Below are 16,672 nucleotides of genomic sequence, written 5' to 3' on the forward strand. Positions count from 1 at the left end.
TTTTTTTTCATCGTATAAGCTGAGTGAATGTTGCCATTAACAAGCTGCAGAGGCCGTAACGAGTCCTTGTTTTGCAAGTTACAAGTCAGTCAAGTCTTTGTGCTCAAGTCCAAAGCCCTGAACTTTGAGTTCCAAATTTTAAACATGCTTTTCACAAAATGTAATGCCATTATAACAACCGAATAATAAGGTTTGAAATTAGATTTTATTTCTTAATACAAGTGTGACTAGCAGTTGTGTGCCTCCACGAACCAGTCAGGTTTCTCTTTCAGTTTACATCCATGGATGCTTCACACATGTTATCAACCTGGCAGCACATCAGATCTATCCAATCAGCACAGTTTCAAGGTGTACACACAAGATTAGAGTGTTCTGTTCCTGAGTTATGGTGTTGAATAATGGCCATAAAAGTGTTTTTGCAGAATATTATGATGTCACCGTTAAGAGGACCTTTGACCTTTTGGAAATAAAATGTCAGCACTTCATCATTTTATCCTGTTCGACAATTATGTGAAATTCTATCATAATTAACATATAAGTTCTTGAGCTTTGACCAAAAACATGTTTTGTGACATCACAGTAACCTTTGACCTTTGACCACTGAATAATAAATTTCAAATTCTAAATAAAAAGATTAATGTTAACGTTAGCAGATTCAGAATAAAGGGAAATAAACTGATTCATCGCACACTTTTCAAATAACCTTGGCTTGGAGAAAGGTTTTTAAGTATTTAAGTCTCGAGTCTAAGTGAAGACACGAGTCAGTGATGTGAAAGTCAAGTTGAGTTGAAGGCCTTTTTTGATTTTGTCAAGTCGAAACTAACGTCATCAAATTTGTGACCCGAGTCCCACTTGACTCCAAGTTATGCGCCTTGAGTCTACACCTCTGACAAGCTGGAGCTCCTCTGGGGCTCCAGTCTAAATTTTCAGGGACTTTCCTGGTCTTGAACCAAATTTTGTGCTCATTATTGTAAAGTTAACTGCTCCAAGTGGCAAAATTTTGACCCCATTTTACAATGTGCTCAGGGAAAACCTTCCCAAACCCGAGGTGCATAAATTACCTTCAACTCAAACAGACCATTGGAGACATTTCAGCATGTCACAGTAGAGGAAGCACAGGTGTAAATAATAAAATGAATGAATGCTGAACCCCATTTACCTGCTTTGGTGTCAGAGTCCTGGCTCACTGGGAGACCTGAACAGACTTGAGCCATGCTCAGCTGATGTTATGAGTAACACCTGCACCTTTCTGACTTAAACAAAAAGGCCTTTATCAAAATGGGCCCAATCCCATCAGAATGGAGTTTAATTGGCTGTTTTCTCCCTCATGGCCTTCACAGACTGAGTCACACCTGAGATGCCAGGTGGATGCAATTGACTGAAATCCGTAGTATAAACATCTACTGGACCTAATTTCACACTTCCAATGACTTTCGAGGTATCGTTTGCTGGAATCTAAGGGTGTGTCAAGGTAAGGCAGGACACTGGCTAAAACTAAAGAACTTTAAAAATCATCGTAAAATCATGACAGAAACTCAAATTTTCCACAGGATGTGTGTGAACTCTGGGGTTGAACGAGGACTCTTAAGGGCTGAGGCATACTGGGGAACACATCCTGCACAGGTTTGACTTTCAAGACCTGCTTTCAAGACCTGCTCCTGATTCTTTGCCTGACCCAAAACCACAAACCCTATAATAACCACGCATGCGCTGTTCAAATAATTTGGTTAGGCAGCATGTTTTACGTGATCATTTTTGGGACATTTCATCCACATGAAACAAAGTTATTATTTTTTAAAATGAAGGTATTTCAAGAGCAGGACATCTCCACAGTTAACATTAGTAACACACCTGTTTGAAGCAGCTCTTGTATTCATTTGGCACAGAAGACAGAGATGATGCACAAAGTCATCAGTCAGAGAATCAAAACATTAATTTTTTAAGAATATACTTATCGTACAACCCTCTGCAATCTTACCTACATGCTCTTTTTTGACCCAGAACTGAACCCGGAAATAAAATTAAGATGAATTACCACCCACACCTTTTTTGCGGGTCACCCACTGAGTACTCATTCCAATGCAGGACTTTGCTGGACAGATAGAATTAAAAAATAAAACCAAAAAACCCCAAAAAACTAAGAGCCGTACTTTGCTGACGTCTTACCTGGTCGTACTCCGTCCTGCCCCCCTGTGGCGACATGGCCAGAGGGTAGGGGCTCAGCAGACCCCTGTGTCCCCCATAGGCCTCGCCAAACGCAGGCTCCATCCCATTCATACCCGGCTGTGAGGGAGGAAACAAACACACACACACAGCACACACAGAGTGAGACAGAAATCCAACAGGAAGACCACGAGGAGGTTCATCCAGAGGTGACGGGTGAGAATGACGGCAGGTTTCAGTGGGTGTTCCTACTTTACCTGAGGCATGCCCGAGGCAGGAGGGTGTCAGGTCGCGGTCACAACGTCAGTTCAAGTGAGTTCTGCTGCAAAAACACAAACCAAGTTCAGATTTGAGACATCAAGGAGGAGACAGGAGAGGAGAAGAAGCGGCGCGTTCCAATATCAGCATCACCCTACTGTGTTGTATGCCGAAAAAAGATTTAGTATGTCCCAAATACAGTGTGTCAGAAGCACCAGGATGTCCTACTGCATCTTTGATATTATTCTAATCACAGAACAAATCCTGCCTTCTGCATCATCTTCCTTATTTTCAGTTATTTCAAAACTCTTATATGTGAATTAAAATGAGGGTTGACATAACTATAAGATGTGCATGAATTCCTTTTCGGTCGGGCTTCATAGTTAATCAAAGCATTATCGAAATCCTAATACGACCAAGTGCAATATCCAAATCACAGGAGCTGAAGTTTTTCGATAAAGCTAAAATGTGTCACAAGATACCCAAATAAATGAAGCATTGTGGTGCTACAGAGATGCCCTGGCCTACAAATCATATTCCAGACATAAGGGAGCACGCTTATGTGGTACAGACGCCAGCAAAAATCACATGATCATGATTTGTATATTTCTTTCTGTGACAATAAAATGCAGAAATTACCATTCACACTGAAGTTTTGACTTGCAATCTGTCAAAATAATAAATATATGTACAAATATCTTTGCATATTATATTTAAAACTTAAAGGTAGTGACCAGGTGCCAGATCCAATGCAGCACATGTCCAAGAAGAAGCTCCAACGATCGCAGACAAAGCACCAAAATAAAGCAAATATAACAAGTCAGAATGCCAAGTGGAGTGAATCTGAGGTCGGCTTTCAGTTTCACTTTCACTGCTGATACTGTTACCAAACAGAGGCCCACAGTTCCAGCATAGCACACTTTAAAAGGGATTTTTCGAATTGGGGTTGTATGGGTTGCTTATCCATAGTCGTTGTGTATTACATACAGTAGATGTCAGTCGGCACGCCTCCAGTTTGGAGAAGCAGGCGACGAAGCATATTTTAGCCACCTAGAAAAAATCTGTATCAGTTTAAGTGTATGCTATATTGAGAGTCATTTCACTGGTTTACCTTTCCCTCAGACCATTGTAACTGAGAAGTCGTTAACAGCTTCAATAACACAAACAAATTAACTGATCCAGGCAGCAGTAGACCAGCAGCTCCTGTATTCAGCAATGTTAAATCACTGTTTTTCTCAATGGAGTCTGGCTTTGAAGAGAGAGCAATATCATTGCTTCATTTTCCCGTTAGAAATCACTGTCTGACATTAAAGTAAAGCGGTGAAAATACTCTCAATACAGCATACACTTAAAGAGATATTGATTTTTTTAGGTGGCTAAAATATGTTTTGTTGCTGGCCCCTCCACAGCAGTAGATTGCTTATCTTCTATATTGGACTCCAGCCTGCTTCTCCAAACTGGAGGCATGCTGACTGATATCTACTGCATGTAATACATGGACTATGTATGAGTAACCCATACAACCCCACTTAAAAAAACCTGAACTGTCCCTTTAAGATCTACTGCAATTCAAAAAACATATTTTTCTTTGTACTTAAAATGTTAAAAGAGGTTTAAAGTTCAAGGCACAATGTTATGGTGAAGTAGTAGATCCCAACTGTGTGCATACTCCATGCAACAGTCTGCACTTTGTAAGCACGGCTGCAGTGCGTGCTGAAAGTAAAAAGACAAAGTCTGTGATTGAGAACGCAGCACAGAATTCATTACAAAGACGAAACAAAGAGGAAGAGGAGGAGATGATGTAATTTACCGAAGGTTGAGAGTTGAGAGGGTCAAGGGGTGGAGCTCCTTTCACATGTCGCAGCCCTGCAGCTCTCAGCCTCCCAGCCTAGAGTAAAGAGAAGTAGGGAAGGAGGAAATCAGAGTTGGGTTCAGCAGAGGCCACGATGCAAATTATATAGCAATAACACAGTGGAGTAAACACATCGTTAAAGCGCAGAGATGTGTGAGGATGTATCTGTGCAGAGACTCCAGTTTCAGTTAGAGCTCGAGACGTGGACAGTTATATTGTTTTGGTGATGAGATGCAGCACGTTAGTGCACTGTCACTGAATTCACTTTGTTTGATCGGCACAATAAGGAGAGATGACAGGAGAAGATAAAATACAAGTTATAAATGTGTCTTCTTTATAATAACACACATTTTTTAAACCTTTCGGCAGGAAACTGTTCACAGAAGTAATCTGTAAGACTTTGCTTTATTTAGTTTGTTTACTGTGATGTGGGTTTTTTTATCTTGTATTCTGTGTTTGTGATGTTAAACATTAAAGCAGTTGGAGCTCTCTTCTGTCTCTTCAGCCATGGTGGCTATTGTTGCTTATTTGGCCGGCTACTTTTTCTATTAATACACCTATTTATGCAACATGAAAAAAACACGCTGCTGCTGCCGCTGACAGAAATGTAGGACAAATCATTTCCTGAGAAAGACCTGCCAACAATGAGCATTTAAAATAGCAAACGCAGGAGCTTTTATGCACCAGATAAAGGTTGAGTTTCACTGTGTAGAGTGAGCAAAGTATTCATGTCACATTTGTAGAGGAATATGTGGATAATTACAAACCAGCATTAGTCATTTCAGCACTGTGTGTTGTTACTATCACAAGATGCATCAAAGACCAACTTTGGCGTTAATTTGTTAAAAATTAAACAGCCTGTGGAAATAAAGGCTCAACGAGTGAGTGAGTTTAGAAAGATAAGGACAAAGATGAAAACAGATTTGAGCTAAACATTCCTCTGAGGGAAAAATTAGGGATGCATGATATTGGATTTTTTGCCGATACCGGATATACTAATATATGAGAGCTAATTTGGCCGATAACTGATGCCGATATCGATATATATCCACTTTTGTCCCCATCTAATTTTAGTGATCATCAAGTCTCTTCTGTGTTGGAGTTAACATCATATTATGCATGAGTACTCTTCTCGTGATGCCCACCAGTACTTTTCAATGTATGAAATATTCATTCATTGATCAAAATAAGAAGCCAATATCTGCCGATACCAATGATAAGCCGATACTGCAAAAATCATCTCGCTGGTTGACTTAAACCTCAATTGGAGAATTAAAACGCCACATCTGTGACTGATAAAAAGGGGTAAAGGAGCAACAAGGAGGAAGCTAATATTCTCTAAGCATTAGCGATCCTTCAGCTAACTGCAAAACATGCCAAGCTAGCTAGGTTAGCTGAGCTGGATTTAGCTGTATGACACTGTATCATGACTGCCACTGTTGTGAATGAACTAACAAAAAGAGAAGTCAAATACCATTCATATTTTGGCCCAAGTTCCTTGTTTGCTACAGTTTTATTTTATCGACTTCTTACACCCCTTTACCACCAAAATTAGCACGCGTATGCAGGTTTTTTAAAAGTGAGAAAGCCTGTTAAAAATAGGCAAAAGGCGGCTTTCTCATTGCCAGTTGACCAGAGCTGTGCAGGCCTACACGGCTCTACAGCAGACAAGTATGCCTTTTGGTATTTTGTTTCTGGTGTGTCACGTTCCACATCACAGAGGAGCCCGACAACAGGTTAGCAAACGGCAGAAATCAGCACAGAGGCTAGTGACAATATTACAGTGGTTACTTATCTCCCAGTTATTCAGCCTCTCTCTCAAACTCAGTGCCAACTAAATTTTGCAATCATGTTCGAGCGCTGCTTGGACAGAGAATGTTTTTCCTACTTTGGCTACAGGCTGATGTCATCTGCTCCATGCACACTACTGCTAGTGTACATTACATACACTGCTACATTTAGCTGCATGCTAACGTCAGGGAGACATGTAATTTGATTGCCGATGTCCTTAATTTCTGCCTAATTTCAGATCATATTGACAGATTTCGGTTTAGAAGATTTTATTTCTGAATTTTTTCAGTAGAAAGTAAAGATGAAAGGGTATAAAAAAATTATTTCACAATTATAGTGACCAAAATTACCACGTTTATCTGTATTATTGCAGATAGGGATGCACGATAATATCAGTGCGTCATCGGTATCAGCCAATATATTACATACGTTGAAAAGTTTTGCATTTCATGTCTCCATCTGCTGGTGGGCCGTCACGAGAAGAGTATGCATGCATAATATGATCTCAATTCCACTACAGAAGAGACTTGATGATTATTAAATTTAGGTGAGGAGAAAAAGTTAAAATATCACTATCAATAACAACTGTCGGCCACACAAGTTGTTATATATCGGCATATCTGGTATTGCCAAAAAATCCAACATCATGCAGCCCGAATTTTTGCCTCTGAGAAATGTTTAGCTCAAATCTGTTTTCATATTTGTCTTCGTCTTTCCTCCCAAATCGCAGGATTGTTAAAATGTACTGAAAATGTTCAAAAAGTACTGAAACATATTGAAATCATTTCACCAAGTTGTACGATAACAACATAACATCAAAATCCAACTGCTGGATTATAAATGAAAATAATTTGTGGGTTGGGTGATTTACATAAGATGTTATCGCAAAAGATGTAATGCATACAGCAGCATAACAACAAGAGAAGGTAACACTGAAAGCTTCAGTACGTCACTGACAACATAGACCCATCTTGCATGCTGCGATGTTTCAAAGCGTGGTAATCAAACACGCTTTTAATGATCATTAAAATTTTAAACAGTAATACTAACCATCTGGAATTCTATTGTGGTTAATTGTGAAACTGGTAACCATTTTATCTCTAGTAGAAAGTGCTGCTGTACTCCGTTACAGGCGTTTCCCCAGTTGCAAGTTCACTGCTACGTGAAACTACAGGTCTCCTTTAAATCCTTAAGTCATAACTATATTTAAAGAAAAGCTCAGTAATACTCTCAAACAGCTGGGCAGTGTTTGTTTTTAGTGACTCAAACAGAAGGAAATGGTGCATTTCTTGGGGACTATTTTCAACAGCGGATTAATCTACATTTGGTTCTCTGGTAAGAATCTGGAGCAGCAGGACGGCGAATGTGGGACTGAGTCAAAATAAACTACAGTGTGTGTGTTCATGGTAATGAAGGAACAATTCCCCCAGCGAAACGCTGTGGCTCACCAATGTGTTTTTAATAGTTTTGGACAACAGTGAAGCTCCATGGCACAGAGGACAAAGATATTTGGATAGATATTAGGATCGAGTCATTATTGGTTTTGGTCTTTTCATGGAATTTCTTGTGGAAGAAAAACACAGAATATCGCCAGCCTTCAACTGAGCTAACTTGCCCTCTAAAAAGCTGCTTCTTTGACTCCACCCAATACGGTTAAACTCCACCAATGAGATCCTTCCTGCCTGCGGAGCTGCTTCAGTTAATGTTTGTGTAACCAAAACTCCAATTCTCCATTAGAGAGGAGGCCACAGTGCAAACTCCTGAGCAAACCGAGCTCCTTTCAGACGGGGACATGATGAAACAGTGAGCAACACTAGCACGCACACGCGCACACACACACACACACACACACACACACACACACACACACACACACACACAACCACACACAACCACACATACACACACCAAGAACAATGCAGACCTACTGTTCAGTACCTGTAGAAAACTAGAAGAAAGCAGCTCAAACTAACCCGGGTTCAGTGATTCGAGAACAATACCATAATGCGTTCTCTGTGGATTGACCCCAGGCACACAAGAATGAGGAAATGAGGATTGGCTGGGCGGTTATGACACTGCCTTTGGCATGCCACATGGAAAACTGGTATTTGGCACACAGAGCAAGCCAGCTGACACTTGTCAGACACATACAGCGTTTTGAAGACGATAACAAACTGGTGGAACGAATGTAATAATCCCAGCGAGCTGCGAGTTTACATTTGCATCTTTATCATGAAGTTTCAGCAGTAGTGCAAAGAGCAGGAGTATTTGAGATACAAAACACTGGGGGTTTACACAAGGATTAAGACTATGTACATCTTATGTCAGTAGTTTGCTTTTATCAACAGTGCGACTCGTTCAGGTGCTGATCATGACTGGTATACTCACACTATACCAGATTACAATTATATTCTATGCTATGCTGCTATTCTTTCACCTTATATTTTAATTCATATCCCATACTATATTGAGTTAATATGCAATACTGTTTTATCACATTAACTACTATATTTCTGTGTTAATACAAACACTTAGTATCATTACTTTATCATTTTCAAGTATATGTTTAAGTATATAATCATATATTACTCTCCATGCAGCTACTAATCCCATCATTATGTCACTTCACTTGTATTGCACTAGTTCTCATGAGGTCTATACAACATTCAGAGAGTATCTATAGCTCTTTTACACACACAATCCCACGACAGGGCTGCAACAAAACCCTCCATTAGGCCAGCTTTGCTTTTTTTTATACAGAACAAGAGGAACAGCCTCCAGTATGACATATAGCAATGATTCCCAGCTGGTGGGTCGCGGTCCAAAAGTGGGTAGAGTGAGTGACTAACAGACTTGACAGAGACAGCAGACTAGCTTGACAACATGGCCAAACACAAGTATGACGCTGAATATAATAAACTGGACATTGAACTAATGACCGAGGAGAAATTTGGACCACATGGCTCCACTGACATATAACAAACACGTTGGGCAGATCTTTGTAAACTGTAACAGTGCAATAACAATCTCTTACTGTCCCTGTTATATGGTGGTAAGTGTTGTCCTCTAGAAATCAGGATTTGTTGCACACAATGTATTGCTGCTCCCGTGCTTTATTCCCACGCTTTATTCCCATGGTGTGGGAATAAAGCACGGGAGCAGCAATACATTGTGTGCAACAAATCCTGATTTCTTAAGTTTTCCCTTTGATGTCAGCACCGATTGAAATAAACTGATTCGGAGGATGTGCATTCTTTATATTTGTTTCACTAAGTGTTGTCCTCTACTCAGAGGGTTCATTGTTTCCCAAATTTTTATCCACTTTTCTTCCTCGAGTTAGCTGCTAACTGCTTCTAGCTGCTTTCAAACTCTTGTGGAGGTGGTTTGCACACATACCACCCATCCCGTCCTGCTAGCTGTCGCTTTTACAAAGACGTCAATTCATAGCTGTTACTACCTCCACTGCCGGCTAAGAGGCACAACACAAAATTAAGGCAGCGTAAAAGGGGCTTTGGATTCAGAGGCTGTCTGCACACGGCTCTCAACATGGAGGTAGCTGAGCCAGTGGCTAGCAGCTAACGGCGCTAAAGGCCTGAACACTGCCAACAATGAAAGGAGAGAGGTAAACTGGAGGTGGGCACTAGGCCTCCATGACAATGCCATCCCAATATGAGCAGTAACCACCATATCAGCATCTTGCTGACCAGTGGTGATTAGCTAGCTAGTGCGATACACACCCAGAACTCACATGCACTAACATGCACACAAGGCCGGACCATTTACAACAACAAAAACACAGAAGCTGGCATCATTCTCTGCTCAGGACGCCATTACATCACTATAACTTTACAAAAAAAATACTTGTTTGCTGCTATATTAATGCTCTGAATGTCACGTACGGAACCTTTAGCTACACCGCTGGTACTGTTGGTAAAATGCTTGCCTTGTAATTTTGAGTTTAATTCCCAGTGTTTGCTTACAACAACTTCTGGGTAGAAAACCTCCACGTCACGTACAGGAAATGAAACAGCGCTGAGCAAACACTGATAAAATAATCAGCATCAGTTTAAGTGTACGCTATATTTAGAATAATTTCACCACGATACCATGCTGTCAGGTCGCGATTTCCGACACAAAACTGAAGCCGTTATCTCAAAGCCACCAGACTCCAGTGACACAAACAGTAATTTTACTTGGCAGAACACAGGAGCTGCAGGTCTACCGCTGCCTCGACCACTTCATGTGTAAGGTAAAGTGGAGAAAATATACCGTACACTGATTTTTTTCAGTGGCTAAGATATGTTCTGTGTGGCCCTCATCCTCCGCAGCACATTGCTTAGCTTCCTTGCCGGTAACTTTGGTTTATCTAAGAGTCTGGCAAAGCAACATCATGCATTAAATAGAAATGTAGGACAGATCAAACCACTCTAACTACATATCTTTAAATGTCACAGTCACGGCTGAAAACGTCAACAGAAATAATCAAGTTTGCCAGGTTCTCTTATCTCCAAAATTCTAATCATTTGCCAGTTGTCTACCAGAAGTGATTACTGCTGTTAGCTCGACATCACAGTGATTCAGCCTATACTTTTTATTTCTATTCTTGTCTTTGTTTTATATACTTTTTACTTCTCACTCTATATCCATACTTATGTGCTGCTGTGGCACCTGAATTTCCCCACTGGGGATCAATAAAGCCTCATCTTACCTTATCTTATGTTATCTCATCTTATCAGCCATCATTCTGTCAGAGAGGGAGCCACATTTGTCCAACTAGCCTATTTCATGCGTCCCTTAGTGTAAAGAAGAACGTTACATACATGCAAACTCATTTATCTGAGTGATGCACCCTCCGCCCTCTCCTCTAATCTCCTTTACAGTGCTCCTCCAGGCATTTGCTGTTTTTACAAGGTAAATTTACACAGCGAAACCGATGCACACAAACAGATTCTTATTTATATTTGTTCATACTCGGGCTGATATAGGAGCCAGGTGTGCCTTCGTGCAATAACAGTCCTGCAATCATTTATTGTGTGTTGGTTCGACATAGGCTTGGTCCAAAGGTCTCCGTGCTCATAAACACACACAGGCAGAGTTCACTGTAAGGCAACAGGGGAAACAAAAGGAAATTGCTTCATCTCACACTACTGTGGGTCAATAACCACCGATAACCATTGGCTTTACGTTCAGACAGCGATCCATTTAGCCCTTTGTAAACAAGACTACAACTGCAGCTTATGTAACACTCACGCCAAATACATACTGACAAAACAAACACGTATGCTTGCATCCGCAGCGTGGTGAGATTATAGTTCATGTGGGGCTGTGTGTGCAACACAGAAGTCACTTTTACTTATATAAAGCAATGCACATCTGAATGCCCTCTAAACCTCACAACAACTTCTTCTCATTTTCAGCCACATTCAGACTTACAACTGACCCCTGTATTAGTGTATCATGAATGCACCAGAGCAATTACCCTGAACACTGTGTGGGCATGGAAAAATGCTAAATAAAAATGACCCCATATCCTTGCAACAGCTTATATAACACAGGGCAGCGTATTCAAATTAATGTGTGTCATGCCATAAAACCAAAACACTGATATATTCCAGGGCTGCAACTGATGATTATTTTACTATAGAGAAATCTGGCGTTTATTTTCTCAACCGACCAATTAACTGTTTAATCATTAAGGCTGTCGCAATTCCCGATAGTCCAAGGTGACATCTTTAAATTGCTTGTTTGTCTAAAATCTAAATATATTCAGTTTATTATCACGCAAGACAAAGAAAGCACAACTGAGAAGCTGGAACGAGGACCTGCTTATTATCACCGCTAGAAAAATGACTTAGACGAATGATGAAAATAGTTGCAATTTCATTTTCTGTCAATAAACTAATTGATTAACTAATTGTTTGGGCTCTCTTATATTAGTATAAAATGTGTTTGTGGCAAAAATATGTCTCTGTTATGGTATTTTTTGTCATGCATTATTTCTATAAGGGGTCAGAGGTATACAAAAGTTATTATTCTTTATCATAAATACCCTGGTGAGGTTATTTTCTCAGGGTGTCCACAGGTATCAGACACTTAAATTTAAAGCTTTTTAAGACCTTTTCAAGAATCAAATTTCAGACTGAGCTTGCAGGTAAGTAGTATATATGTGCACCTGTGCAGAGGTAGATTATATTTGGGAATATGGTTAGATTAATGCACATTTTGCAAAACATGTAAGTGCAAAAGTGTAAAAAGACAGCATGAGGTTCAGTGGCAGGTTTAAAGATTTGTAACATCAAATAGTTGGATTTTCCCGCAGAAGAGCTTGACTCATTTGACGTAAAGACATTATAAGATGCATACATTAAATAAGCAAAATATTTATGGCAATTAAACCTTACAAATTCAAATTTAAGACTATTTAATGACTTCTAAGTCCCAATTTTTTATAAAATTTAATTCAGGATTTTTAAGGAGCTGCTTCTAATGAACTTTTGGTGCTTTAAGGGTGTTCCTATCCCATATGGTGTCAGCACTTAAACAAACTTGTTTTATAGAGTAACTTTTAAAATCAATGCAGCATAGAATAACTATAGTTGATTATAACGCACAATTCTCCTTCTCCAAACATGTGGCAAACACATCTGAGAGTAAAAGCAAGTCATGCTGACTGAGGACCATGAGGCAAATTTAGAGCATGAGCAGTCTGACCAGACAATGAACCTTTAACAGCTGGAGGCCTCTTTAGAAAAAAAACAAAAAAAACCCCTCCAGTATGATAGAGGACAGCACGGTAACGGATGGATGGAGGTTACGCACGGAGATACGAGAACGGGGGTTGTGAAAAAAGTAAATTAGGCAGGAGTCCATAAAGAGGCTGCGATGGCGGAGAGTGTGCCCGAAAACAGCGAGGAGGAGACGGGAGAGCAGGGGAGGAGAGACGGTCAGGCTGTCGGTCTGTCTGGGAGGCCAATTTGCCAAATTAAAGCTCCAAAAATCTGGGCGGCGGACAAAGCTCCGTCTCGCCTGGGAAATCTCCCCTTCTCCTCTAATTAAATACAATAAACTTCAATCACAGCAAAGAAAAAAAAACAATCACCCCAAACGACCTGGATGCGCCCCCTGTCTCTCCTCTCCGTGTCCTTGGAGCTCCGTTTTCCCGTAACGAAGGCAAAGCCAAAGTGGCCCCGTCTGCCGCCCCTCGCCTCGCCTCGCTCCCCTGTCCATCCGGTGCGCGTCCCACTCTCCCCGAAAAAAAAAAAAACACCTAACAAACCTGCCGATGGAGCGATCAGTGCAACACAAGTGATGGGGCATGACGGTACTGTGTGTCCGCACAGCTGGATGGAACAACAGCAGCACATACAGAGCCAGAGCAGGGAAGAGAAGGTGCCATGGTGGCAGCCAGCAGTGTGTCCCGCATGGCACGGCGAGCCGAGGAGCCGCACTTCCACATCCAGACCCTCCTTTTCTATTTCACCCTGCAAATTCACAATCCGTGCATTTTTATTTGGGGAAAAACAAAGCTTAAATTCCTACCAAAAGCAGCCACCACGCGTCGCGGAGTATCCAGCCGAGACAACAGGGATCCTTTCAGCGCAAGACAACAATAAAAATGGGGCGCAGCTGGCAGTGCCACCGGATGTCCAATATTAATTGTTAATACGGCCGATTTCTGAGCGTGTGGATCGGCTTCAGCGCTCCACGGGCTCCAGCTACACGCAGGTGAAAGTCTGTTATCTGCCCACACAGCCTCGGACTTTCGTTAAATATTAAAGTTGACGCGAGGAATAAATCACTGAACAAGTTTGGCTGCTGTTTGTCCACCTGCAGGTGCTGCTGCCGATCGGTGGTGGTAAATGTTACAGGCCCAGGCAAGTTATCCTCGGTGGCAAAATGTGGCTTTATTGCCACAAAACTGCAAGTTTGCGAGGAAAATAACACGCGGGGAGCACATTTATCTCCCCGTGTGCGCGCACAAATATGGCAAATGGGTGCAGAAATGTAATATAAGTATAAATGCATCGTTAAATTGGGTTGTGTGTGCGCAATTAAGCACCTTATTTAAAATATAAATATATTACAGATTAAATAATGCGTCCTGGCATCATATTTCCTTTTATCCTAACCATATGGTGCATTTAAAATACTCCCAAGTGTGCCATGCATGCTACAGTATGTAAATCCATGTGAAAGTAGCCATTTTTATCACACAAGACCGTTAAAAAGCCTCCAGATATTTTTCCTCTCCATGCTGTGAATATCTGTCAGTAACTTCTCAGCCGCTAAACTTAATGCAAACGCGCGTTTGTGTGTGTGTGTATAGGCGCAAAGCTGCGAGATGGGCTTTACCTTATCGCGTGTCCTCGGATGTCCCCTCGGAGTTAAGGCTCCTCCGGACCGGGGTAAAATGTCGGCCTCGGCCTCTCCAGATGATATGATTACGCACCATCCACAGACATGAGTGGAGCCCGCATGGACAGCAGCGACCGCTCAGCCAGAAAATCCCGTTTCACCTACGGCCACATGCAGGAAGTTAGTTTACAGTAGTACCGAGCTGGCCTGTATGGCGGATAAACGGGACAGAAAAGATGGTTGTAGGACTGTTCAACACCCCCCTCGCCTCCTTCACCACCTCCTCCTCCTCCTCCTGTCTCTCCCTCCCCTCCATTGGAGCAGAAGCCTACCGTTTTGGAGATGAGAGGGTGGGAGAATGAAAGCGCTCATCTCTCTCCCCCTGAAGCTAATTCCTTTATTAATAAAGTTTCACAGGCTCGTGGAGCAGACCCCCTCTGTGCCTGACATGGTGCCGTCCGCAGGGCAAAGCCACCACAAACACTTTCCCCACCGGCTCCGCGGCTTTCAGACACTTTTCATGGGGGGGGGAGGGGGGGGCATGAAGAAGACAGAGCCACGGAGTGAGATGGAGGGCGTGGATCCGCGCGGCTGGATGTGTTGCGCAGGCTTTGGGCGCTCTTTGTTGTTGTTGTTGTTGTTGTGTACTAGTGTTGTGATTGTTGTTTCCGCAGTGGTTAGCTACATATTTTTGGCTCCAGCGGACCGTAAAGCTACAGAAAGCAGTTGTGAGTGACTGACCTGGTCGAAAAGGGAAGTGTGTCAGCTGTAAAAACAGTTGCAGCTCTCATCGGCGGATTGGGGGGCACTTGAGTTCACGAATAATCCCGTAGACGGACTGTCAATTTCGACAGATTAGCGAGGCACACTTCTGGCCCGGGATTTCAAAATAAAGGTCGCGATGAGGAACGCGGTGCAAAATATGAATTGTAGACCGATATTATTATTATTATACACTATTACAATATGACTGGTACCATTTTATATTAGCTGTTTGTTTGAAAAGACTGCTTTTATTAAGTATTATTGTGATTGTAAGTCTGTTGTCTTTGAGGTGTCTGCTCATCAGATGTACATTAATGCTGATTATTTTTTGAATGTAGGTATTTAGAGACTGCTGTCCACCCGGACTCCCGTCGTTTAGGATGAATCCATCATTCTAATTGTGCTGTGGGGCCTACAGCTCTACAGATGCAATTAGTTTGCCTAGATACATCCTACATCCATAGGATACATACATGATAATTACATGACACATATAGCAATTGTTTCTAATAAGGAACATTTTGAAGGCTTTGGGCCTCATGATATATAGACCCAATATATAAGTGGCCTGCCGAGGAGCAGTCAGGCGCCACGGTCATATCGTGTTTACGCATGTAGAATCTACATCCAGAACCCTTCTGGGGGAAATTAAAGGAAAGCATATGTTCATTTGTTTGCACGGACAAATAACCCTCTGAAACTGGAGAAGGAAATGACCACTTTTGATCAGGAGGATGGCTCTGTTTCTCATTGTGCCATCAGAAATGATGTCTTACAGGCCTTAAAACGTGGAGTTCGGGGGACAGACGAGAGAGAGTTTCGAAGATTGGTTGAATCTCTCCTCAGATTGCTGCAGAAATCTGAACTGATATCTTGGTTTGCTAAGTTTTTGGTCGGAAACGAGCCTGCATCAGCGGAGTCTTTTTCTTCACCATCTTTTCGTCATTGCAGTAAGAAAGGCCTGATAAACTACATCTTACTTTGTCTTACTTTTACACACACACACACACACACACACACACACACACACACACACAAGTTGTACCTAATAAAGTGGCCGGTGAGTGTAGCAGCAATGTATCCAGAGATCACAAAATCAAACAATTCAGTAATATACAATAAAAGGTAATAAAATGACTGCACAAAATCATACTTATAAATATTAGGTATAAAATCGTCGTCGTCAATTTGGGTGTCACCATTAAATCAGCTTGAAAAGCTGTGTTCTCAAACAAGTGGAAAGGGAGTCAATCTTGCCAATGTCGAGGGGGAGAGAAGATGGGTGCACTGTGGTCATAAAGGGATGGACACGGTCTGCAACAATACTCAGGTAGGCTGTGGTGTTTAAACCATGCTCAGTTGGTACTAAGAAAATCTCCCCCACACCATTACACCACCAGCAGCAGCAGCAGCCTGAAGCGTTAATACAAGGCAGGATGGATCCATGCTTCCATCTTCTATTGTCCAGTTTTGGTGAGCCTGTGTGAA

At 41.7% G+C, this 16,672-nt stretch overlaps 1 protein-coding gene across 5 annotated transcripts in view; it reads right to left on the reverse strand.

Moving 5' to 3' along the window:
• The window catches only part of LOC125885275 (CREB3 regulatory factor-like), a 54,155-nt gene extending 38,916 nt beyond the window's left edge, over positions 1-15,239 (reverse strand). Inside the window, exons 1-5 of one of the 5 annotated variants that reach the window (XM_049570822.1) lie at positions 15,161-15,239; positions 14,417-14,580; positions 4,232-4,309; positions 2,421-2,485; positions 2,167-2,283 (exon numbers count right to left, since the gene is read on the reverse strand). In XM_049570822.1, the coding sequence (XP_049426779.1) occupies positions 2,167-2,283; positions 2,421-2,429 (126 nt within the window). In that variant the 5' untranslated portion in view covers positions 2,430-2,485; positions 4,232-4,309; positions 14,417-14,580; positions 15,161-15,239. Of the gene's footprint in view, positions 1-2,166; positions 2,284-2,420; positions 2,486-4,231; positions 4,310-13,603; positions 13,808-14,416; positions 14,703-14,751; positions 14,928-15,160 lie in introns of those variants that run through there. The other 4 variants (XM_049570820.1, XM_049570824.1, XM_049570825.1 and 1 more) reach the window with 4 other exon arrangements.
• Positions 15,240-16,672: the final 1,433 nt, after the last annotated feature.

This window comes from Epinephelus fuscoguttatus, linkage group LG3, assembly GCF_011397635.1.
Source record: "Epinephelus fuscoguttatus linkage group LG3, E.fuscoguttatus.final_Chr_v1".
Classification (NCBI taxonomy): domain Eukaryota; kingdom Metazoa; phylum Chordata; class Actinopteri; order Perciformes; family Serranidae; genus Epinephelus; species Epinephelus fuscoguttatus.